General features: G+C 57.6%; 2 protein-coding genes across 8 annotated transcripts; both read right to left on the reverse strand.

Moving 5' to 3' along the window:
• Positions 1-1,460: 1,460 nt before the first annotated feature.
• FXYD5 (FXYD domain containing ion transport regulator 5) lies at positions 1,461-13,200 on the reverse strand. 3 transcript variants are annotated; one of them, XM_077854923.1, is made up of 10 exons: positions 13,001-13,200; positions 12,228-12,288; positions 10,756-10,839; positions 9,961-10,014; positions 8,437-8,553; positions 5,257-5,352; positions 4,160-4,189; positions 4,008-4,082; positions 1,744-1,789; positions 1,461-1,638 (listed from the first exon to the last, which is right to left on the reverse strand). In XM_077854923.1, exons 1-10 carry the CDS (start codon positions 13,118-13,120, stop codon positions 1,539-1,541), a joined length of 783 nt encoding a protein of 260 aa, XP_077711049.1. In that variant the 5' UTR covers positions 13,121-13,200; the 3' UTR covers positions 1,461-1,538. The 3 variants fall into 3 exon arrangements, with proteins under 3 accessions (XP_077711049.1, XP_077711058.1, XP_077711056.1); XM_077854932.1 differs by lacking the exon at positions 13,001-13,200 and adding an exon at positions 12,508-12,659; XM_077854930.1 differs by having other exon boundaries at positions 1,461-1,789; positions 13,001-13,191.
• A 326-nt stretch (positions 13,201-13,526) lies between these two features.
• Positions 13,527-22,585, reverse strand: FXYD7 (FXYD domain containing ion transport regulator 7). 5 transcript variants are annotated; one of them, XM_077855029.1, is made up of 7 exons: positions 22,354-22,585; positions 18,502-18,531; positions 16,623-16,739; positions 16,309-16,383; positions 16,141-16,174; positions 15,981-15,997; positions 13,527-13,932 (listed from the first exon to the last, which is right to left on the reverse strand). In XM_077855029.1, exons 1-7 carry the CDS (start codon positions 22,382-22,384, stop codon positions 13,910-13,912), a joined length of 327 nt encoding a protein of 108 aa, XP_077711155.1. In that variant the 5' UTR covers positions 22,385-22,585; the 3' UTR covers positions 13,527-13,909. The 5 variants fall into 5 exon arrangements, with proteins under 5 accessions (XP_077711155.1, XP_077711138.1, XP_077711145.1 ...); XM_077855012.1 differs by having other exon boundaries at positions 15,957-15,997; XM_077855019.1 differs by having other exon boundaries at positions 16,132-16,174.
• Positions 22,586-22,607: the final 22 nt, after the last annotated feature.

A 22,607-nucleotide genomic window follows, 5' to 3' on the forward strand; every position in this document is an offset into this window, starting at 1 on the left:
TGAGACGAAACCAAGAGTCAGTAGCTTAACTGACTGAGCCCCCCACTCCCGGGGGGCCCCTCAATGGATTGAATCCTTATGGCTAACTTCTACTTACATGTAGCCATACTGGTTTTCCATACATGATTGTTCCTTTTAAAATAAATGTATTAAGTTAAAAAAGGAGGTGATGTCTTGAAAAAGTGAGTAATGATAAGGTAGGATGAAAATGTGCCAAAAATTGAGGAGAGTATATAAAGAGTCAGATTATTTGGGATATATTCTGATATTTTTCTTTTACATTTTATTTTCTTTCTTTTTTAAAAAAATATTTTTTTTTATTTATTCATGAGAGAGAGAGGGAGAGAAGCAGAAGCACAGGCAGAGGGAGAAGCAGGCTCCATGCAGAGAGCTGGATGTGGGACTCGATCCCAGGTTTCCAGGATCACGCCCTGGGCTGAAGGCAGCGCTAAACCGCTGAGCCACTAGGCTACCCTGTTTTTCTTTCTTTTTTTAAAAGATTTTATCTATTTATTCATGAGAGACACACACAGAGAGAAGCAGAGACGCAGGCAGAGGGAGAAGCAGGCTCCCTGCGGGGAGCCCCAGATGGGACTCAATCCCAGGACCCCGGGATCACACCCTGAGCCGAAGGCAGATGCTCAACTGCTGAGCCACCCAGGCGCCCCCTTTTTCTTTTTTTATGCTACCCACAGCTCACAAAACTGATTTCACAACCCATGAATAGGCTGTGACCTGAGGTCTGTGAACTCTTGTTATGCAACCACTTGTGAACAGGACCTCGTGCCTTTACCTTGTCCTGATGGCCCTTACCCAGGCTTCAGAGGCCTGCTCTGGCTTTATCCAGTTGGGTCCCTCTTCAGGGCCTGCAGGAGGTGCCCACCAGAGCCTGTGGCCCTTCTCGACCCTGCTCTGGGCCCCTGGAATTCCCTGCCCAAACTACCCCGAGCCCCCGTCTCCAGGCCCTGTGTAGCCTTCTTGGTAGCAGGCCCCTACACCGAGAGGTGGCCCAGAGGCAGTCACTTCGGCAGGGGGTGTAGATGGAGTCTGGATGTGTGGGCTGGGGTGTCCGCACCCATGTGTGAGGCCCCTTATGATGGTGGAAGGATCTGGAGTGTGAAGAAAAGTGGACCGCTGGGAGGCCTGGAGCCAGTTACCACTACCACCCCCCAATGGGAGGGGTGAGCTCCATCGGACACCAGGCTCTGCACACGCACAGGCCAAGGGGCCCAAAGTGCCAGGAGCAGAGCCCAGCGCAGACGCTCCCACTGGCCAGAGTCCCCCACGGCCTGCCCTCCCATCCCTCCTGCCTCACACCAGCCAGGCTGTGTTCACTGTGACCCCATCCTTGGCTGTTGAGTCTGTGACCCCTCCCTTTATTCCTCAGGGCACCTGTCCCCGTCCTGGCTGCTTCTTCCTGCCACCCCACCCCCCAGTCATGAATGATCAGAGACCACGGGCAAGGACCACAGTGCTTTACTTTTCGTCTGAACAGAATGGGTAATTGGGGGGGCAGTGCCCAAGGAGCCGGGCAGCCCTCAGGGTGGGCAGGGTGGGGAGCAGAGGGGCCTCGGGCCATCAGCCCCGGCTCTGGCTCCATCCGGGTCTTCCCTCCCAGGCTGGGCTTTACTGACTATTCTGTAGGAGAGGGGAGGGAGGAAGCTGGGCACGGTGAGCTGGTGAGGACTCAGTCCTGGGCTGCCCATCGATGGGGTTGCCGGCCCCTACTTCTGACGGCCTCACCTGTTATAATTCCGACATAACTGGGGTAACCGCCTACATTTGCCACCTGTGGGTGAAGGAAAAGTTTCCATCATGAGCCAAACAACATCCATCACTGCACGCTCTGGGTGCTGGAGACGAGGCCCATCAACCCCGCCGCTCGGGAAGCTCCAGGGCAGCCTCCACAACCCCCCTCCGCCCCCAGACACACAGGAGCCCTTTGAAAACCCAGCCTCGCTTGTGTGTCACTCATTCATCCAGCGAACATTTACTATGCGCCTACTATGTGCCAGGCTCTGATCTCGACCCTGGGAGCCAAGCTGGGAACAGGAGTGAATCAAATCCCTGTCCTGGGGGAGCTGACTTTCTAGTCGAGGAGATGCTCGGCAATGAGAAAAACGACTCCGTCAAGTGTATGGACAGTGTCGTCAGATGGTGACGCGTGCCAGGAAGGAGGCAGGGAGGCCCAGGGGCCCGGGGCATCCTCATGGCGCTGGCTACAGGGGCCTCACTGAGCAGGGGACTTTTGAGCACATTGAAGGAGGTGAGGGGGGAGCCACGTGGACATCTAGAGGAGGGGTGTGCCCTGGAAAGGCAGAGGGAATGGCCAGTCCAAAGGCCCTGAGGTAGGAGGAGACAGGGGGGCTTAAGGCACAGCAGGGGAGTCAGGGGGGCTGCACCAAAGCGAATGAGGGGGGGACATTTCGGAAGACAGGTCACCTGACTGCCGCCCTTGCCTCCTCACCTCTTTCTACTCCCCGCCGAGCTCACCCGGCCCCAGCCACCCCGGCCTCTTCCTGTGGTTATTGCAACACGCTCAGCTCACTCCTGCCTCTGGGGCTTCGCCTTTGCTGCTCCCTTTACCTGTGTTCTTAAACCGTCTTTCTCACCATCAAGAATGAGTTCTGATTCGATCTCTTTAGAGGGAGTGTCGCCCCCATCCCTGTTGGCCTGTCATTCTGCTGCATCTTCCTTACAGCAATGACCTCTCAGCGTCCACTCCGCTCGGTCACGCACTTAGACTGCTTACGGTCAGCCCCCCACTGGCTGCGAGGTTCCCGAGGGCGGGGACCAGGGCACAGGGTGAAGACAGAGCAGGTGCCCACAAACCATTGTCACTGGAACGATTTACGGCCCCAGAGCTCATTTTGGGCTCTACACCCACACAGACCCGGGTCCAGTCCTTCCCGAATTTCTGTGTGCCATCTGGACAGACCCCTCCGGTCTCGGAGCCTCACTTTTCCCACAGTGGTGGGGACAGGGCAGGGGGTGCAGACAGGGACCCGCACACAGTCGGGATCAAGGAACAGGTGTTTATGACTGAGGCTACGGTACCCTGGCCCTGGATTCTGCGCTGCCGGCAGGCGTTAGGGACCTCTTCCGGGGGCTGTTCGTGCCCCCCACCCCCGCCCTAGACAAAATAGAAGCTGTGGCGTGTGCATCCTCCTGATGGCGGAGTTGGGCAGGAGCGGGAATAAAATTTGGTGTAAAAAAAGGCTTCACTGAGAGCTTGCAAACTGGCGGCCTGAGTGTTCCAGTTAATCAGCAGCATTTTAAAGACTGTTTTAAAAATTAGTTTTTCTGCGTGTTCTTCTCTCCATGCCCCCATCCGTCGGGCAACACTTACCCCACGCAATGCTGCCCCTGCCCCGCAAGCAACGGCATCCCCTGGCCCCTGGCCTTCTAGCTGAGCCCCAGCAGGGTGGGGGTGACCCCCCTGCCCCCGCCACCCCTGCTCCCTCCTGGTGGGCCTACAGTGGGGCGGGGGCTGGAGCTACAGCTCCTGCTGGGGGGGGGGCCCTGCCTATTGGTCTGTCTCCCAGCAGTCCCTGGCGTGGTCGTTGCCTCCCGTCACCTGTCACCCCTCCCGGCTGCCGGGACACAGCTCTCCGTGGCGGGGACCCTGCGAACAAGCCCAGGACGGCCTCCTGGAGTGAAGACTATGAGGTGAACGGCCCACGCACCCACAGAAACAGAGCCCCCTGCCAACCCGCCCCTGAGCCCAGGTGCCTGAATAAACCCAGCTGGGACCCCAAGAACCAGCCAGCCGAGCCCTGCTGACATTTCCAAATTGCACACTTGAGAGTTAAGCAAACGGTGATCATTTGAAGCCGCCGACTTCTGGGTGGTTTATAGGGATCTGCAGCTAATATGCGTCCTTTAAAACGACTCTGTCCCGGGCGCCTTCGAGGACTGAGCCCTCTGTCAAGGTGCCAGCGAAGGCCTCCTCGCTCCCGATCTCGGGGTCCCGGGGTCCACCGCCGCCCCCCATCCCCGGTTCTCACTCGTGAGGATGACAATGCCTGTGATGAACAGCACAGCTGCGACCAGCAGCCCCCGCTTCCGGAGAGTGTCCTCGTCTGCAGAGGGAAGAGCGGAGAATGGCAAGAGCTGCCTCCCTGCCTCCCGCCTCCCACATCCTCCGGGGGTAACTCACCGTAGGAGAAGGGGTCGTCCTCGCTGGAACCTGGGGGCACAGACAGGGACCAAGTCAGAGTTCGGCAAAAATTGTGGAGGGAAGCAGTGGATGGCAGAGTCGGGGGCAGGGGTGGGGGTAGGGGTGTAGCTTGGGCCTCGGCCTTGGGCAACTTAGAACAAAAGCCTCCGTGGCACACCCCGTGGCTCCCACCACCTCCCCACCTCAGCTCCTCACTCGCCCCCTCACCCAGATGCTCCAGCCCCACCGGCCGCCCTGCTGGTGGCCATGCCTGGCCCCTCTCACCTCAGGGCCTTTGCACTGGCTGCTGCCTCTGCCCGGAACACCCCCGCCCAGACATCCACGCGACTCCCCCTCTGCTCCCTCTCAGGGAGGTCTCCCCGGCTCTTTATGGGAAATACCCTCCAGTCACCTCTGACTCTATCTAATGCTGCTTCATTTCTCTTCAAAGCAGCTTTAAAGCACCTGATACATAATTCTTATGATTATGACTTATTGTCTCTACCGCCCCCCACCCCACCAGAATGTCTGCTCCACGAGGGAAGAGATTTTGGTCCATCCTGTTCACTGCTGTATCTCTGGTGCCGAGGACACAGTGGGTGCTTGAGAATATGTCTTGAATGAATGAATGAATGAATGAACTCTCTTTGTGACCCGTGGACATGTCATTCCCATCCATTCAGTGGGGTTGGCTGGGCAGGAAGCGGAAGGTAAGACCACGAGGGGACGGATCAAGGTGTCCCTGAAGCAGAGCTCCCTGCTGGCCCTCCAAACTGATCTCAGGCGCAGGAGTAGGTCCAGCTGAGACCAGAAGAACCTCTCGACTGAGCCCAGACTGAACTTCCAAACTCCAGACTCGGGAGCTCCAGACTCGTGGTTGTCCTCCTAAGCCGCTGCAGTCATGCGTGGATTCATTCGTCTATCCGGACACTTTTTGGCTGTCTACCTTATACCCCCACCCCTCCAGCCCTCAAGTCACGTATCCACCTGACACATGGTCACGGAGCACTAGTTCACGCCGGGCAGGGTTCCAGGTGCCAGAAATACACAGAGAATAGGAAATAGCCTATTTCCAGTCTGGGAAGAGAGTTACTGACCAGTTGGCCCGAGTGGGGGGTCCCGCCTGATGTCTCTGCCTGGAGACTGTCTCTTGGAGGGCGTGGTGCCTTTGGTGGGTTCAGGAGAAGGAGTTGCTAAAAGGTAGCAGAGGGTGGAAGTGAGTCGTGGAGGAAACACAGGATGATGGGGACGATGTCGCTGTATGTGTGTCCCCAGGAGACACTCCCCTCCATGTCTACACATGCAGGGGGCAGGAGCGGTATCCCCCCCCCCACTCCTAACCTGGGCGCAGCGGGGAGGTAGGTGTGGAAATATTGACCAGCCTGCACCCCCTGGTTAAGACCAGCTGTCCCATCCCCCTGGCTCCTCCCCCAGGACCTCCTGGGCTGCCTCACAATGGGAGAAGCAAAGGAGAGTGTGTGTCTGAGCCAGGCAGGGGGCCCCCAGGACGGGGCCCAGCACCGGGAGACGCAGAACCTAGGGGTACTGGTTGGTTGTAAAATATTTTGTAGGTCACTTCTGCTCCCAGACCAAAAATACTAGACTGTTCCTCTCCTTTAAAAAGTCGATGCCACGGGGCGCCTGGGTGGCTCAGTGGGTTAAGCGTCTGCCTTCAGCTCAAATCATGATCCCGAGGTCCTGGGATCGAACCCGACGTGGGCTTCCGGCTCAGCAGGAACCCTGCTTCTCCCTCTCTCTCTGCCTCTCCCCCAACTTGTGCTCTCTCTCTCTCTCTCTGTCAAATAAATAAATAAAATCTTAATTTAAAAAAGCCAATGCCCCAAGGAAAATATCTGCCCTGCTGACACTGAGAAGTGTTCCCAGTGAAGTGGTCACCCCTGTCTGAGGCCCTACTATGAAGCCAACAGGCAGAAAAACTGCCTCACAGAGCCCAGGCTCCCAGGCCAATCTCAGCACCTCACTTTTTTTTTTTTTTTAAGATGCTATTTATTGGAGAGAGACCGAGAGCACAGAGCAGGGCAGAGGGAGAGGGAGAGGGAGAAGCAGGCTCCCCACCTCCGCACGGAGCGGGGAGCCTGATGTGGGGTCTCCATCCCAGGATTCTGGGACCATGACCTGGATTATCAAAGGCAAATGCTTGACCCCACTGAGCCCCCCAGGCACCCCAGCACCTCACTCCTTAAGTATGAACCGAAGGCAAGGATCCCGAGATGTTCAGCTGGAGGAAGGCTCGAGCCAGACAGTGAATGCAAAGGACAGCCTGGGTGCTGCGTGGTGCTCAGGCACGCTGGCCCTAGAGAGCCTGGGCTCAAACGCTGGTTCTGCCGCTCTGGGCTGTGTGGCCTAGGGCGGCACAGTAACCTCTCTGGGCCTCCGCTGCCCTCCTGTAAATCGAGGTACAGACAGTCCCTCCCACGCGGGGGGTGTGGGGGGGACAGTCCCTCCCATGCAGGGGGGCTGGGAGCCATGAACAAGTGAGCACAATGCTCACTCTGGGCAAATGCCTCCTGTCGCTGTTACCACGGTGCTGGCTCTCAGGCCTCCCTGCTTCCAGAAGCATCTTCCTCTTTCTTGGGGGGGACTGCTCCCCCTCCCTCCTCCCGTCCCCCCCCCCCCCCAACGGCCTCCTGGGTCTATCAGAACGCAGGCCACAAGGGGGAGCTTGTGACCCAGTCTCCTCCTTCCCTGGGACCTTCCAACTTCCAAGTAGGCACGGGAGGCACAGCTGGGCGAAGTTAGGGAGCTCTGGAGCTTGCCCCGGGGACGGGCAGGAGCCAGTTCCTCACCAGGCGGGGGACAAGACCCAGCACCAGAGAAACACAGACGAAGGAGGGAGAGAGGCGCTGGGGGCGGGCGGTCCTGCCCAGGTTCTGGGTGACCCCAAGGCTCCTCGATGGCTTTTATCACTTGGCTCCATGACACCCCCGCCCCCGGCCCACTTGAATGCCTGTCACGTGTAATCAGGAACACGATATAATAACACAGAGTGACTCTGTGTTATTATCAGGACTCAGGTCAACCAGGACTCACAGCAAGCAAAGATGTAAGAAGGTTTCCTCAACGGGGAGGTGTGGACACAGTCACCGTCCCCTCACCTTCCCTCTTTCGGAAAATAGAAAAGAGTTCTTCTCCGAGACGCTTCATTTCTATCTGTTGTGAAATTGTTTTAATAGACAGGCTCTGTCAGAATTGGGGGCTTCACCGCCATCACTGGAAACTATAACAAGGATAAAAATCCACGTGGGGGATGACACGGCCTTAGAGGCGATGGTCTTGTGCAGTGCCCAGTCTCAGAACTGTGCACACATGTCAGCCTGGGAATGGCCCAAGCTACAGTACTTTCCAGTAGGGGCTGCTCCTCAAATATGAGTCAGACAGACCTTGGGGCCACCTGCTGCCTCCCCCCTGGCTCAGCTTCCTTTCCCATGCCTCTAAAACGTTAACTACTCGCTGGTCCCAGGGAGAACTACCTCTTCCCTGACTCCAGGTCTATGCCGTTCAGGCAGAGCAGATCCTGCTCTCCAGCCCCACAGTGGGCACAAGACTCAGGCCTAACCAGTCAGAGCAGTACATGTCCCTGGCTCCCCCGCCACCCCCAGCCAGACGTGGGCATGTGACCCCAGGTGGGCCAATGACAGTCCATTAAACACCTTGGGCTAGAGATGAGAAAGAGAGGTGCTCTACCTGCTGGGTGTGTGACCTAAATAGAACTATGGGACTATCTGTGCCACCAAGAGAACTTGAGGACGTAGATAACAGGGCTGAGAGACAGAGCAAGCCAGTTATGATGACAGTGCTTGAGCACCTTGATCCAGCTGTTCCTGAAACCATGAATCTGGATTTTACAGAACATATATAGCCATGAATCTATTTTAGCTTTAGTTGCCTTTGCAGTATTTTGCAACCGAAAAGCTCCTGCTCTCACATGAACAGGTACATAAAGGAAAAAAAGCCACACCCACATTTCCAAGGCACCAGCCCTATAAAGGAACCTGAATGAGAGTCCCAAGTCCAATCAGGTTTGGGGAATGCTTGCTGCAAATAAGCATTAATAAGACTCCAAGAAGTCCTGCCACAAAGAAATGTGTTTAACTTTAACTCAGAGTTTCCCTTGGACCGCAAAGCAAAACAGATGTCTCGAAAATGTATTAACAATTCCCCAAACGGGTGCTCCGAGAAATGTGCTCGGGGAGCTGCTGACCCAGATAGAGAATTAAACAAAATTTGCATGTTGCCCTTCTCGTTCCAGGACCTACCTCTCAGGCTGCTCTTGCCCATTGTCATCGTCACCATCGCCCGATCCGCTGCTAGAAGCTCGGACGCTTCCGGGGGTTGTGGGGTCTGGGTCCCCTCCATCTGCTCCCATGTTGTTCCTACTCGGGTTGGATGAGCAAGGGGAGGGTGAGCAACGAGTGAATCAGGGACACTCAGGTCCACAAAACAGCAAGGGGCCCTCTCCCCTCCCCAGGCTGGTGAAAATCAAAGCCGTTCAGGCAGCAGGTGTCACTGCCTGGGCGGAAAAGGTGGGGGACGCGATGGCCCAGGGCTGGTGGTGGGGCTGATCCGTGCAACCATTTCCCAAGTGGCTTCGGAGACACGTTTCAGCATTTGTCTCCTCCCCCCACCCCCCGCCCCACGTCGTGTTGTGGGTGAAAGCCAGGCCCTCGGGCCAGGCTCCAGGGTGCCGGTCCCAGCTGTGCGTCCCTGACTTGCTGCGACGACGCCTCGAGTGAGTCACTCCAAGCCTCTGTTTCCCTGTCTGTCAAGTGAGGTTGCTGCACCTCAGCGGGTTTGTGTGGGGATCAAATGATCAAACACAGGTAAGACATTGGGAACCACGGCCGAGGTACAAGAAGCGCTTAGAGCCATTTGCTCAAGGAGCGGGGAGCGAGGTTGCTTATTGTGGCAACAGGTGCAGCAGAGGAGACCAAGATGTTGGGGAGCTGGGCATGGTTTCACCCCCACGCACGGGCCCCCGCACACCAGCACATGGGACGCGATCAGTGTTACATGGGAACTGGGAGGAGCCCCCCAACATACCCTTGCACGGGGCGGGTGGAGAAAGTTGCAGGACAGCAATCATTTTGCAAATGACCAGCTCACAAAAACGTACCGCCGGCCAGCATGGTTTCTGCCCGCAATACCCAGGTGGCACAGCACCACTGGGGGACCCCCCCAATCCGTTGCTCGCAGTGGGGGCCTCTCAGAGACCAGAGTGGGGAACGCAACAAGGGATTTCATCTCGCCTATATGAATTTTATTACTTCCAAGCAGAACGTGTTTCTAGACGGCTGTATCGTTAAATATTGACGGAGAAAATCGGGGAGCCCTTTTTTGAATTCTGTTATACTGCAAGAAAGAGTTCAAAACTGGTCTGCACACTCAAAAAGGGGAAAAGATGCAGAGATGCAAGGAAGGCAAGAATGGCCTCGGCACATGGCGGGGTTGTAAAGCTCCATATATATGCCGTGAGCTGGGAGCTGGTTACACGGCGGTTCAGGTTAGGGTTTCCTCTGAAGTTGTACATTTATGGGGGGCTTTAGGGGTACTTTTCTATATGCGTATTATTTTTCATGCTTTCGGAAGATTTGTTTTGAAAGACGTGGATGTGGGCGGCTGGCTGCCCCACCACAAAGTAAACCGGAGGATTCAGAGCTGGGGAACTGAAATGAGTAACCAAGGACCCAGAGTGTCGGGGGAAGAGGGGGAGCAGTGTCTGTCCCGGGCCCACACAGCCCCCGCCCCCCCCCCGCCTCCCCCATCTCCCCTGCCCCGCTCACCACCAGTCTGCAGGCCCATCCGAGGTGTGGACTGGGGTTCCCGGTGGACTGTGTCTGGAGTCCGCGAACAGGGGGAGGAGAGAGAGACAAGATGTGGAGAAGGTCCGTGGATGGAGAAACAACTCAATTTTGACATCATCGAAATGACTTCGTTAACCGAGTCATTTGCTAACAGCCCGACGGCCCTGCCAGTGCCTCGGACCTCCCCTGCCTCAGCCGTCCCCTCCCGCAGAGACACTCTCCCCTACTCAGAACCCATCCGCCTCTGGGAAGAGCCCCTGGAACTTTCTTTATGAACCACCCTTCCCTGGCTCTGCGTCCATTCATGCACTGAGGCTGGCACCAGCCTTGGTGGAGGTTGAACCTGAGACCCGGATCTGGCCGACCAGCTTTGGCCTGTGGCCACAATGATCACCTCACGGTGGGACGTGTCACCTGAGCCTGGGCAGGGACACTCAGTCACGGGATGTTTGCTGGATTGGGAAAGACCACCCCTTTCCTCTGGCTTCTTAGCAGGTAGGACGGAAGCCTCAGGTCTCTAGGGGCCATCCTGGCCCCGTAAAAGGAAAATCCCACTTGAGAATGAAGCCAACACAGGAGAAATAGAGCCGAGAGGCGGCGACAGGCTCCTGAGAGCATCCTCTGAGCACCTAGACCAAGCCGTGCCTGAAGGTCCATCACCAGACTTTCCAGTTGTACAAACCCCAAATTCCCAAGCGGTCTGAGCTTGAGATTTTTGCAGCTTTTGTGATTTGCAGTGACAGGATCTTGACAGATCCATCCCTCTTTCCTTACCTGGGACTGGTGGGGTCAAGGCATTAACGTTCACACTGGTTAGATCTGCTGGAGAAATGGATGTGGCCTCCTTCAATATCTGTCCTGAGAAATCAAGGGCGAAGAGTCAGAGAGGAGCCTCTGGTGCCCCTTCTCTCACCACCACCCCCTTGCCCTCCGTTCGGAAGCTGTGGGCCGTAACTCGGGACACCTGGTAGAGCAGCGGGTGGTATCCATCCGCGGCCCTGGAGGTGTTTTAAGAAACCCCTGTGGCCAGGACCCGAACCCCAGCCCATCTGCCTGCCTGTCCTTGTGGGATGGGAGGCGCGATCTAGCCCAGCGAGCCCGGGGCCTGAAGTCGGGCCGGGGCCCCGGTCTCAAATTCTCCTCCCAGCAACTTCCTCGCCCCGTGACCTGGAGCAGGTGAAGTCCTCTCTCTGCGCTTCAGCTGTCTCACCTGTCTCACCTGTGGGGACACCTGGATCTACTTCTCGGGGCTGTAGGGAGGGCGAAAGGACACGGCAGAGGGAAGCATCTCCCTCACCCCTGGATACGCAGCCGGTTACAGCCACTGCCCGCCCCCTCCTCTCTGGCCTGGACCCCCTCCCAGGGCTCCCTGGCCTCACCCCTGCCCCCTGCAGTCTGCTCCCCGTCAACAGCCAGAGGGAGCCTGTGGACCCTGGGTCAGGGCAAAGCCCTGCTGGCTCCGACCCCCCCCACCTTGCTCCTAATAAAAGCCAAAAGACTCATGGGGCCCTCCCCCTGGTCTGTGACTACTTGGTGGCTGGCTGAAAGAACACATGAAAACCATTTTATCAAAGGCCAACGGGGACGGCTTCAGTGGAGGGTAGGCCCTGGTTCCAGGGGCAAGAAAGGTGGTCCTCTCCCCGCCTCGCCACTCACTAGCCTCCGGCACAGGGCACTGCCCGTTGCGGAGCCTCAGTACCCTCATCCATAAAATGGGCACGACAGTCCGTATAACCGAGTGGAAGTCGACATGAGTTCACACATGCAGCACCTGCCAGGTAGGAAGCCCCTGCAAATGCCCACCCCGGTCCTGCCTTCGAGAAACGCTTCCTAGGCCAAGAGTGAGACACCCCCAACTCTTGGGCGGGCCCCAGCTGGCCCCCCTTGCCTAATCGTGTATCACCCCGTATCCAGGCAGCTGCTTTGCTGGGAGCCTGGGCTTCCTGGCTGCTCAGTAGAAAACTGACACCAATGTCCGCGCCAAATCAAACTCAGTGGATTCTTCTTGGAGGTGAAATGGAGGATGCTCAGCAGGACAGGCTCTGGCCAGACTCATTGGAAGCCGCCACCCAGGTGCCAGGTGCCCACAGAGGGTGTAACCCTGGGCCCCCACCGACACCTCACTGCTGCTGGCTCAGTAGGAGGCTGAAGACGCAGGGCAGGGCAGCCGAATTCACCAGGTGCCCAAGCCAGTGCCCTCCAGGTGGGGGACTCTGGGGCGGAGGGGGGCAAGAGCTCAGCCTTACCTCTGGAGGGGAGAATCAGGCCAACGATGGTGAGGAGACACAGGTGACCAGAGAGCGACATCTATGGGGTGAGCAGGAACTGGGGTCAGCCATGACGTCACTGAGGCAGGCCCAGGACTGCACCGCCACCCCTCCCACCGGCCCCCCAGCCTGGTGGGATCCTGCAGCCCCTTCTTTACCCCCAGGCGAGCACCCCTGGCTTCAAGGGGCCCCTGCCAGGGCGGACAGCTGGTTCCCAGGGCGGGCGAGGGTTTTAGGAGTGGAGGGCCCCGGCACCCACCCCCTGCTTCCATCCACAGGTCCCCAAAGAAAACAAGAAGCATCCGAGCAATCTGGGCTTCCAGGAGCAGCCACCGCACAGGGCCCAGAAGAGCTCCCCCTCCCCAGACTGACCCCGCGGGGCCCAGGAGGGCTGGGGGGCTGGTGCCTCCCTCTGGGGCTGTCCCCAGGGCCCAGGAGTCAGCAAGGAGGGGAAAGAGGAAGAATGAGTAATGTGCTCCCGATCTCAGAGGAAAAAGTGAGCCGGTGCGAGGGGCCTGTCGCCGCCGGAGCGGGACGGGACGCAGCGGGATGCGGGGCACCTCCGGGCCGGGCCGGGGGGGCGCGGGGCGGGGAGGCGGCGGGGGGCAGAGGAGCCGCAGCCCCCGGGGCGCCCCGGCAGGCGCGGGACGTGCGCAGGGTGGGGGCGGCCGCCCGACGAGCGCGGTGCCCCCGCACCTGAGCCCGGCCGGGCAGAGGGGAGGCGGCGCGGGCGGAGCGCAGGAGAGACTCACGTCCGAGCTGGGGGTCCCGAGCCGGCAGCCTCGTGGGCAGAGGGCGGCGGCGGCGGCGGCCGGGCGGAGGGTGTGGCCAGGGGAGCGCTGGCGGGCGGGGACCGAGACGGGCTCAGTCATTTCCTCTCGGGTTTCCTGGCTTCGGAGCCCGCGGTGGGAGCAGGAGGGGGAGACGCTGAGGGCGACGGGGGGCAGGGGTGAGAGCCCGGCGGCGGCCTCCGCCCAGCGCTGGGGGAGGGAGGGTGGGGACGAGCGGGCAGGTCCCGTGGGTGGGGCTCCTTGGGGAGGCGGGGGGGGGGGGCGGGGAGACGAGCCGGGAAGGGGCAACTGGGGAGGGGACGTCGGGCAGGGGAGGGGCAGGGGAGGGGAGGCTCCCGGGTCTCTGAGAGGTGACGGGGCCCTGGGGCGCTGGGGGAGGCGAGGGAGGAGGAGGGGGCAAGTGTGGGCGTGGGACAGAGCTCCCGCAGGGTTCAGTTTTGTCCTCTCCCCCCGTTTGGTCCCCACAGATGAGAACTTACAGACAGAACAGGGGAAAAAACCAAATGCACATTTATTAAGCTCAAGACAGACTCCAAGGGTGCAGGGCAACCGATCTTCTTCGGAGGGGAGACAGGGAGGTGCCGGGGAGCAGTACGTGGGGATCCTGGGGGGCTGGGGCTGGGCTCCCGGACCCCAGGAGCTGGAGGCCTGAGTCCCCGGATCCGGGATGCACACGGGCTCTTTGGGGGGTCGTCATTGCCAAGGCCTGGGGAGGGGCAGCAGGGTGCAGCGGCACCAGCCTCGGGTGGGTGGGGCGGCTCATTCGGGGGAGCGCTCCCCGGCGCAAGGCTGGGGTCCCCACCGCCTCCACCCGGTCCTCAGGCTTCCGCACTCAGGCAGGGACAGCAGTGGAGGTGCCCAGGGCTGGTCTTACACGCCGCCACCTCCAGGGGCTGGGGGGCGGGGCACAGAGACAGAGAGAGGGGAGCGTCAGAGCTGTGGTCACCCACCTGCTGCACCTGGACAAGCAGCCCCCTCCCACAGCCGTTGGGGCCTCCCATGGGAGCCAGACCCCCAGGGACTGTCACCCGTGAGCTAACACTGGGGAACTAGGGACCCCTGGGTGGCTTTTGTCCTGCCCCAGGGGACACTGTCACGGAGGGGAACACACTTGAGGCTAGAGACCTCTGGGCCAGGCTGAGCCTTTCTGGGATGTCCCCCTGGTGCCAGAAAGGGGGGGGGGCTCCATCTCCTCCCACGTCCCCAACCTCCTCTGACCCTCCCACCCCAGTCACACACCCTGTCTCCCCAACACGTGGACGCAGGCGGAATTCCTCTGTTTCTCACCCACCCGGGACCATCACTCGGCTGAGTGGGTCCCAGTCCTCTGCCTTTGCCCCGGGAGCAGGGCCACCCCCGCCCCCGCCCCAGGCTCCCGCAAAGTCACCCGCGCACCCCCACCAGGGGTTTTAAATCTCACGAAAACAACAGGAAACAAAACCCATGAAATTCCACACCAAATCCCCCAGCACTGAGTACCCCAAGGCCCACTTTTTAGCCCTAAGACCTTTAGGAGAGGCAGGGAGACTCCCCTTTCTGATGTTTCCCATCCCCGGAAAGGATGCGGCTCCACGAAAAACAGGTCAAGATATTTTTACAGAATTTGAATTAACACCCCAAGGAGTCTCATTCCTGCTTATTCTCTCCTACAGCCTAATCTCTGCCCATCTTCCTTCACCTCTTCCACCCACCTACACCCCCTCTCCCCACCCCACCCCTCCACACCCCCACCCCTCACCCCTCCACACCCCAACCCACTCCCTCTACACCCTCCACCCCCTCATGCCCCACACCACTCACCCTTTCACACTCCAAAACCCTTCACCCCCCACTCCCTCATACTCTCCCACCCCTCACCCCCTCACACTTTTACACCCCTCATCCCTTCACCCCCACCCCACCCCTTCCATACCCTCCACCCCCTCACCCCTTCACACTCCAATCCCTTCCACAGTCCCACCCCCTCACATTCCTACACCTTTCACCCCCTCACTCTTACACCCCTCACCCCTCCACCCCCCAACCCCTCACACTTGTACACCCCTCACCCCCTCACACTCTTACACCCCTTCTCCTTCCACCACCCACCCCACTCCCTCCATACCCTCCACCCTTTCACCCCCCACCCCTCCACCCCCTCTGTGGCCTCCCCCCAACACTTCCATCCCCTTCCTCTCCTATCCTCCCCCTCCACCCTCCACCCCCTCACACACCCTCCATCCTCTTCACTCTTTCTGCTTTTCCTGTACTTTCCATCCCCACGCTTCTTACATCCCCGCATTCTCTCTTTTCCAAAATCAGCTTTTAAAATCTGTATTCTATGCATTTCTCCTCTTGTTATTTTGCTACAATTATTCAAAAACACTTCCCTCCATTCCCCCCCCGCCCCCTCTCTCCTTCCCCTTCTCTTTCCTCCCCTCCTTCCTTTTTCTTTCTTTCTTCTCTTTTTAAGTCATCTCTACCCCCACATGGGGCTCGAACTCCCAGCCCTGAGATCAAGGGTCTCAAGCTCCACCCACGGAGCCAGCAGGTGCCCCCCTCCTTCCTTTTTCTAGGTCATTTCCTCCTCATTCTTCCCACCTGAACAGTAGTCTGGAAAACATCCCCTCTTCCCGCCTCCCCTAGCACCTGCTCTGTGCCCCTGGGACTGTGGCCCCTCTGGTCGCAGACTTGTGGCTCCCTCCCCTGGAGCATCAGCCTCCCCCCCACCACCACCCCGGGCTTCTACACTCATCTCTGGGAAGCTTCTGTGGACCCTTGAGCACCGTCCCCACATCCCAGGGACTCCCATGGTTTAAGCTCTCCTACCGACGGGCCTGGCGCGGGCGGGGTCCGCAGGGACATCCAGCGCAGCTCCCCTCACCCTTCCTGCCCCCACCTCCCCTCCTCCCAGAACCACAGACTTCCTCACCCTCACCTGAGGAGGGAAGCTCCGACTTACAGGATTTGCATGTTGGGCTGTGGAAGCAAAGACCAAGAGAAAAGCATCAAGAAATCCAATAGCCACAGGCTTTGCGTTAGATGTTGTGCAAGCACCCCTGCACCCCGGGCTGCCCCCACCCCTCTCCTCTCTCTCCCCTCTGCTGCCAGACCTCTCAGACCTGGAGTCCGCCTTCCTGCACTTCACCTTCTTGCCTGTTAGGAGACAGACACAACGAGACAGGGCATGAGGGGCTGGACAAAGGCCGGCGGGGAAGCTGTAGGTGCCCAGGGCCCCCGACGAAGCCCTCTGTGAGGTGCTTTGGAGCCCAGGAAAGGGTCACACTTACTGATGATGATGAGAATGCCCAGCAGGAACAATATGGTGGCCAGAGTCATGCCCACAGTCTGTACAGTGTCATAGTCTGGGGGAGATAAGGGGGCGCATCAACGTGGGTAGTACGCAGCCCTCCCTGGAGCCTTGACTCGGCCAGGGGCGCAGAGTCCAGGGATGCTGCAGGCTGCGCTGGGGCCCCCCCAGTGTGAGGATGGACAGCAGGAGCTTGGGAGCTCCTGGACCTCTTTACCCTCCCCCTCCTCTAGATGCCTTGTACATCCAGAAAACCATGCTCTACGTCATGTATCGCAGACACATACATCTCACCTCCTTTCACGGCCTCCTCCCCGGTCCTGTCCACCACTGTCACCTGTCTGAACCATCGCAGCAAGCAAGCCGCTCTGTGGTCTCCCCACACCCCAGTCTCAGGGATCCTGCCAACACCTAAGTCAGATCGGGGTCCCTGAGCTCAGAGCGCCCCACCCTGCCCTCGCTTCCATTGCATTCCAAGGAAAAGCCAAAAAATCCTCACCATAGCCCGCCTAGTCCTGCATCACCTGGTCCCTGTTCCTTCTCAGACCTCACCCCACCCCACTTGCTTCCTCAGTCTCCTGCCCCAGGCAATCTGGTCTTTCTGCCTCTCCTGGAACAGATTAAGTATGGTCCTACCTCAGGGCCTTTGCATCTGCTGTTCCCTCTACCTAAAAAGCTCTCTCCCCCGGTATTTCTTCCTTACCAATTTCTGGGCTTTATTCAAATGTCGGTGAAACCTTCTCTGAAACCTTGTCTATTTAGAATTTCCCATCCTCTCCTCAATACTTTGTAATCCCATTCTTTCCTTATCTTCCTTCATAAGAAGCATTCTTGTCCAATATGCCACAGGAAATACAGTTGACCCTTGAACAATGTGCAGGTCCCCTTATATGCAGATTTTTCAATAAATATTGTACAGCACTGTAAATGTATTTTCTCTGCCTTATGAAATTTTTTTTATTTTTATTGTTTTGGTAAGCTCTACACCCAACCTGGGGCTTGAACTCACAACCCCGAGATCCAGAGTCACATGCTCTATTGACAGAGCCAGCCAGGCACCCCTCTTCCTTCTAATTTTCTTAATAACATTTTTCCTCTAGTTCCCTGGGTTGTCAGAATACAGTATATAATACACATAACATACAAAATGTGTGTTAATCGACTATATCTTCTGTAAGGCTTCTAATCAACAGTAGGCCATGAGTAGTTAAGTTTTGGGGGAGTCAAGAGTTATATGTGGATTTTCAACCGCATGGGGGGTCGGCACCCCTTAATCCCCACACTGTTCAAGGGTTGATTGCATTTATTGGAATATGAATGTATAGAGCACCCCCTCTGTACCAGCAGTTGTCCAGGCCTCTGCCTCAGGGAACTGACTTTCAGAGTGTGATAAAGCCTTCAACAAAATAAAATGAAACATCAGGGCCATGTGACTATGGCTAGATGTATCTGTGGCTCCTGTTGGCAGAGAGTCAGGAAGAGCCTCTCCTAGCAGAACAGTCAATATTTGATCTGAGCCCTGAAGAAGGAAAAGGAGCCTTAGTCAGCTGTTTGGAGAGCTAGATGAGGAGTATTCCTGGCAGAGGATACAGCACGTGCAAAGGCCCTGAGGTGGGAAAGAATTTGGCATATTGGAGGAACAGAATGAGTGAGCAAAGGTAGAGGGGTGTTTAGAGAGGGAGCCAGGGCCAGGTCTGCGAGACCTGGGGGTAACTTCTTCAAGCTTCCATGCTGTGGGGGTGATTTAATGGCCTCACTCAAGTAAATCTTTCCCACAATCCTCATAGGTAAAAACTAATACTATCCCTTATTTACAGAAGAGCCCAGAGAGGAAAAGTTGCCTGCTCAAGGCCACACCGCTGCTAGCAAGGAGATGAGCCAGGATTCAAACCCGGGCAGCCTGGCCTCCGAGCTGTATGCCCCTCTGATGACCACCATGTACAATCCCAGAGTCCTGGTGAAGCCTGAAGGAGGTCCAGAGAGGGTACCCCTCAAAATCTGGTTTTGCCCTCTGAGCCCAGCTGGTGTAAACCGAACCTGCATGGTCACATGGCCAGTGGCCCAGCAGGTATCATGTTGCCGGGGCTGAAGCCACTTCAGCAATTACTTGTGAGGACCTGCAACCACCCCTTTATCCAGCCCCAGGGTACCCTCATCAGAATCTGCCACTCACCATAGTAAAATGGGTCAGGCTCCTGAGGAACTGTGGGAAGGAAGGCAGGAAAAGAGAGAGAGGGGAAAAAATATTTCAACACTGGGTTTCTTAACATTTCTGAGGCTCCAGATGGGGCCACTGGTCCAAGGTTTCTGGGTAGAAATCAGATAAAGACGCCCCTTGATCTGAATGATACAGCTTCATGCATGGCAGGACACAAGGCTTGAAGAGTGGAGCATAGGATGGATTCCAGCCCCCTACTCACACCATTAGTCAGTACCTTCCCTTGTTCAGTGCACAACCTACCAAACTGTACATGGCAGTCTTGGTCCTAGTCCCCTGTGGAAATCTGAGGCAAGCTATGGACTCATTTCCTGAAAAACACATACACACTCCCATTTGCATATGATGCTGGGTTAACAGACTCCAATCCCACTGGTAAACCGCTGAGTAGACCAGCTTCCCCCAAATACTCCGTAAAACTCCTCAGTCATCTGACAGCTCCAAAAAAGTCAGACGCTGTCCCTACTATTCTCATCCACTCGCTCCTGCCATCAAATCCTATGCAGGGAAGCTGTCCTATAATATACCCTGTATTATACTACATAGGATACATACTTGATGACTTATTTCTAAGCCATCACCAATTTTAAGATTCAAAATTGATTTCATAATAGCTTTCTGGGTGTGTGTCTGTGTGTGTGTGTGTGTGAATATGTATGTAACTCTACCATCCAAAACATACCCATCCATTAGAGGACTCACCCCAATTTCAGAAATGTTACTGTGTAGATAAAATGTGTGGTGTGGGGGGGTATTTATCTCTCCCCCTCACCCATCTCCCTGTTCCAAACCATATCTCCCTTCAGGAGAACTCATTCCCATTCGAGAAGCCCATCCTGACGGCTCCCTAATTCCTGAGAGTCTCAGTATGTTCTTTCTTGGCTAGAGCAGAATTCGGCACAGTGTGCCCCACCAGGCGAGGGGGACCAGGAATGTCAGGGCCATGCCAGGCACCGGCATCAGTGCTCTCTTCCAGGATCCGGGGAGGATGGCAACTGCCTTGAGACTGAGGGAGGCCACGTGACTAACTCTGGCCACTGAACTGTGAGCCCAGGTGTCCCATCTCTTCCAGGCTGGACATTTAAGCGCTCTTAGCAGAGCTCCCTGTGGCCATTGGCCCGGTGACATGAAGCTGACCTGTGATGGGCATATCGTGTAAGTGAGAGTTCCTCCTTGGTTGTCACAAGCCCCTGAGGTGACACCGTTTAATATGTTTACACTTGCTTTTAAGACAAAAGAAAAAAAAAGTCCCAATTTTCCATGTCTGATGGTGATACCACATGAAGCTAATTACGTTTTTTTTTTTTTTTAAAGTGAATCCTTGAAAGGAAAAATACTAAATATGAGTGTGGGGAACATCTGGATAGGCCAAAAACTGTGGAGGTGGTCCTCGAAAGTGTCAAGATGGGGAAACGCTATTTTAGAGTCATATGTGCTATCTTAGCTCCCCCCCTCCACCAGATGGGGAGTAGATTTGTTTGACTCCTCTGCCATTAATCGTGGCATTTATAAAAATATTTCGGGGAAGTTTTCTAGGATGAATGAAAGAAAAAATGAATAAATGAGTGAGCGAGTAAATGAATGAATGAATGAATGAATGAATGAATGAGAGCCCCTGCTAGGCTTTGGAAGCTGCATCAGAGGTGGAGTGGACGGATTATCCTGATTTGTCTCCTGTGTTTCCAAACACCCTGCCCTCCTTAACCATCAGAAACCCACTGGATGAGCACCTGCTCCAGAATCCTCTTTGGTGCCACCCTGGGTGCCCCGTGCTCTATGCAGAAGTCCCTCTTCTGGTCTCTGCTGCCCCAGCAATCTGGTTCCTCAGGGCGAGGCTGGGCTAAGGGTGGAGCCAGGAGGCAGGAGGAGAAATGTGCACCACTCCTGGCTAGTTGCCAGGGAGACATCAGGAAGGAGGTGGTTGCTATGGCAACTGGGGCATCTTAAGAGGTGAAGAGAGGTGATGGGTCTGGGCACCCCCAGGCTGGGTGGGGTCCTGAGGGTTAGGTCTCTAACTCTAGGGCCAATCTTGACTCCCTCTGCTCCCTTTGTAGCTCCCATTGTCCCTGCAGGGCTGGTTTCTGGCCAAACCCAGGGTCCTTCTCAAGGATGGGGACCCAAGCCCAGCTGTGCCTCTGCATCCCCTTTCTGCTTGCCCCCTGATCTCTGACACGGTGGGAGAGCCCTCAGCTCCCTCCCCCATGCTCCCCCCCAATAATCCATTAATCAATTTAAGTGGTGCAGCACACAACATGCTCTTCTTCACACCCCCCACACCACCGCCCCCCGGGGTTTCCCAAGACCTGCGGTCCCCTCTTGTGCTGTGACTGGGGAAAAGGTGGGGGTGGGGGTGGGGCTGAGGCGTCTGTCCTCCCACCTCTGCCCGTCTGCTGCCATCGATCCTGTTAACCACCATCTCTGCGAAAAGAAGCCCTGGGCTCCCGCCAGGCCCGCTGGCTCAGCCCTGCCCCCTCTCCCTAGGGTGGCTTCCAGCCTCTGCAGCCCCCCCCTCCCCGCCCTGCTTCAAATTCTGCAGATATGGCTCAGTGCAGCAGCCCCTGCCTGCCGGGAAGGGGGGCAGGGAAGGAGAGATCCGAGTGGAACTGGGGTTCCCTTCACCACCAGGGGCTCCTCAGCACCACTGGCCTATCCCCTCTGGCCCTGCTCTCAGTGCTGGAAACCCCACCCCCACCCCTACCCCTACTAGAGCATCCTTCCCCTTGTTCCTCCGCAGAGGCAGGCTCAAGAGCGGGCTGTCAGGGGGCAGTGGGGGTTTAAGTGGGTGAATAAACTGGGTTAACGGTGTGAAATGTAAATCGCTGTGTGGCTAGCCGGGGGTGAAGGAGGGACATCTGTGTGCACAGTCGAGTGCACCCTCCTGGACCAGACGACACCCCTGCATGTGGGCTGGGAAGGAGGGTCCCACCACCCATTCCTGCCCGGGGGGCTCACTGCAGTGGCTCGGCCCCACCCCATGCTGCTCCTCCTGTCTGTCTCCTGCTCTGTGGGTCCTTCTCTCTCTCCTCCTCCTCGATGCCTTTCTCTGTGCTTCTGTCTCTGATTTTCTCTCTTTCTCTGCATCTTTCTATTGCTCTCTGCCTTCCCGTCACTCCCAATCTCTTCCAGCCCCGTATCTGTCCTCTCCCTCCGAGTCTCGGACTCTGGGTCGCCTGTCACCCTTGCTCGCTCTCTCTTTCAGGCTCTCAGACAATTTTCACATTCCTTTCCGTCTCCCTCTCTCTTCTGTCTCTTTCCATCTCTCTCTCACTTCCTCCGGCGCTCTCCCCTCCCCTGTCTTTCCATCCTTCTCCCTCCTTCCCGCGGAACCTGCCTGTCAGGGATTTCTGGAGACACCCACCACAGGAGCCAGCTCTGGGAAGGAAAGGGATGCACCCCCCCTCGCCCACCTCGGAGACCCTGAGATTTGCAAGAGCCTCTGTGGCGGCCGAGCCCCCCGTTCCCACCCTCGAAGCCCGAAGCCCGGCTCTCCGCGTCCACTACCGCCGCTGTGCAGGACCAGCCGCCCGGTTGCCATAGCTACCGGTCCGCGCATCCCTTCTCCCGGGACTGCCGCTCTCCGATCGCTGGTCCCGCACGGGAACGACACCGCCGGGAGGGGGTGTCCCAGAGGCCTGGAGGGGCGCCAAGGGGTGCACTGCAGGGGCCGCCGCCCGTGGAAGAACGGACATCCCCTTCCCCATTCCCCTCCTTTTCCGTACTGGCATCCCCCTCGATCCTCTCCCCTAAGCTCTAAGATCCCGGAGCCTCCCTGCCCACCCGCGCGCCCTCTCCCCAGGCGACGCTCACCCTTTGTGGGGGCCTGGGTCGGGGTCGCCATGCCGGGCCGGAGCAGGGGGCGGCTGGAGGCCGAGGCGGTGAAGGCGCGGCTGCAGCAGCTGGAAGCGGGACGGACTGATGTCGGGGGGAGATGGGGGGAGCCCTCGTGTGGGGGGGGCCGTAGCCAATGGGGGCCCGGAGAGCCCGCCCCCGTCCCGGCCACCCCCGCCCCCGCCCCCGCCCACTGCCGACGTCCCCGCCCCTTCCCCAAGGGTGGGGGCGCC

Source organism: Canis aureus, chromosome 1 (assembly GCF_053574225.1).
Source record: "Canis aureus isolate CA01 chromosome 1, VMU_Caureus_v.1.0, whole genome shotgun sequence".
In the NCBI taxonomy this organism is placed as follows: Eukaryota; Metazoa; Chordata; class Mammalia; order Carnivora; family Canidae; genus Canis; species Canis aureus.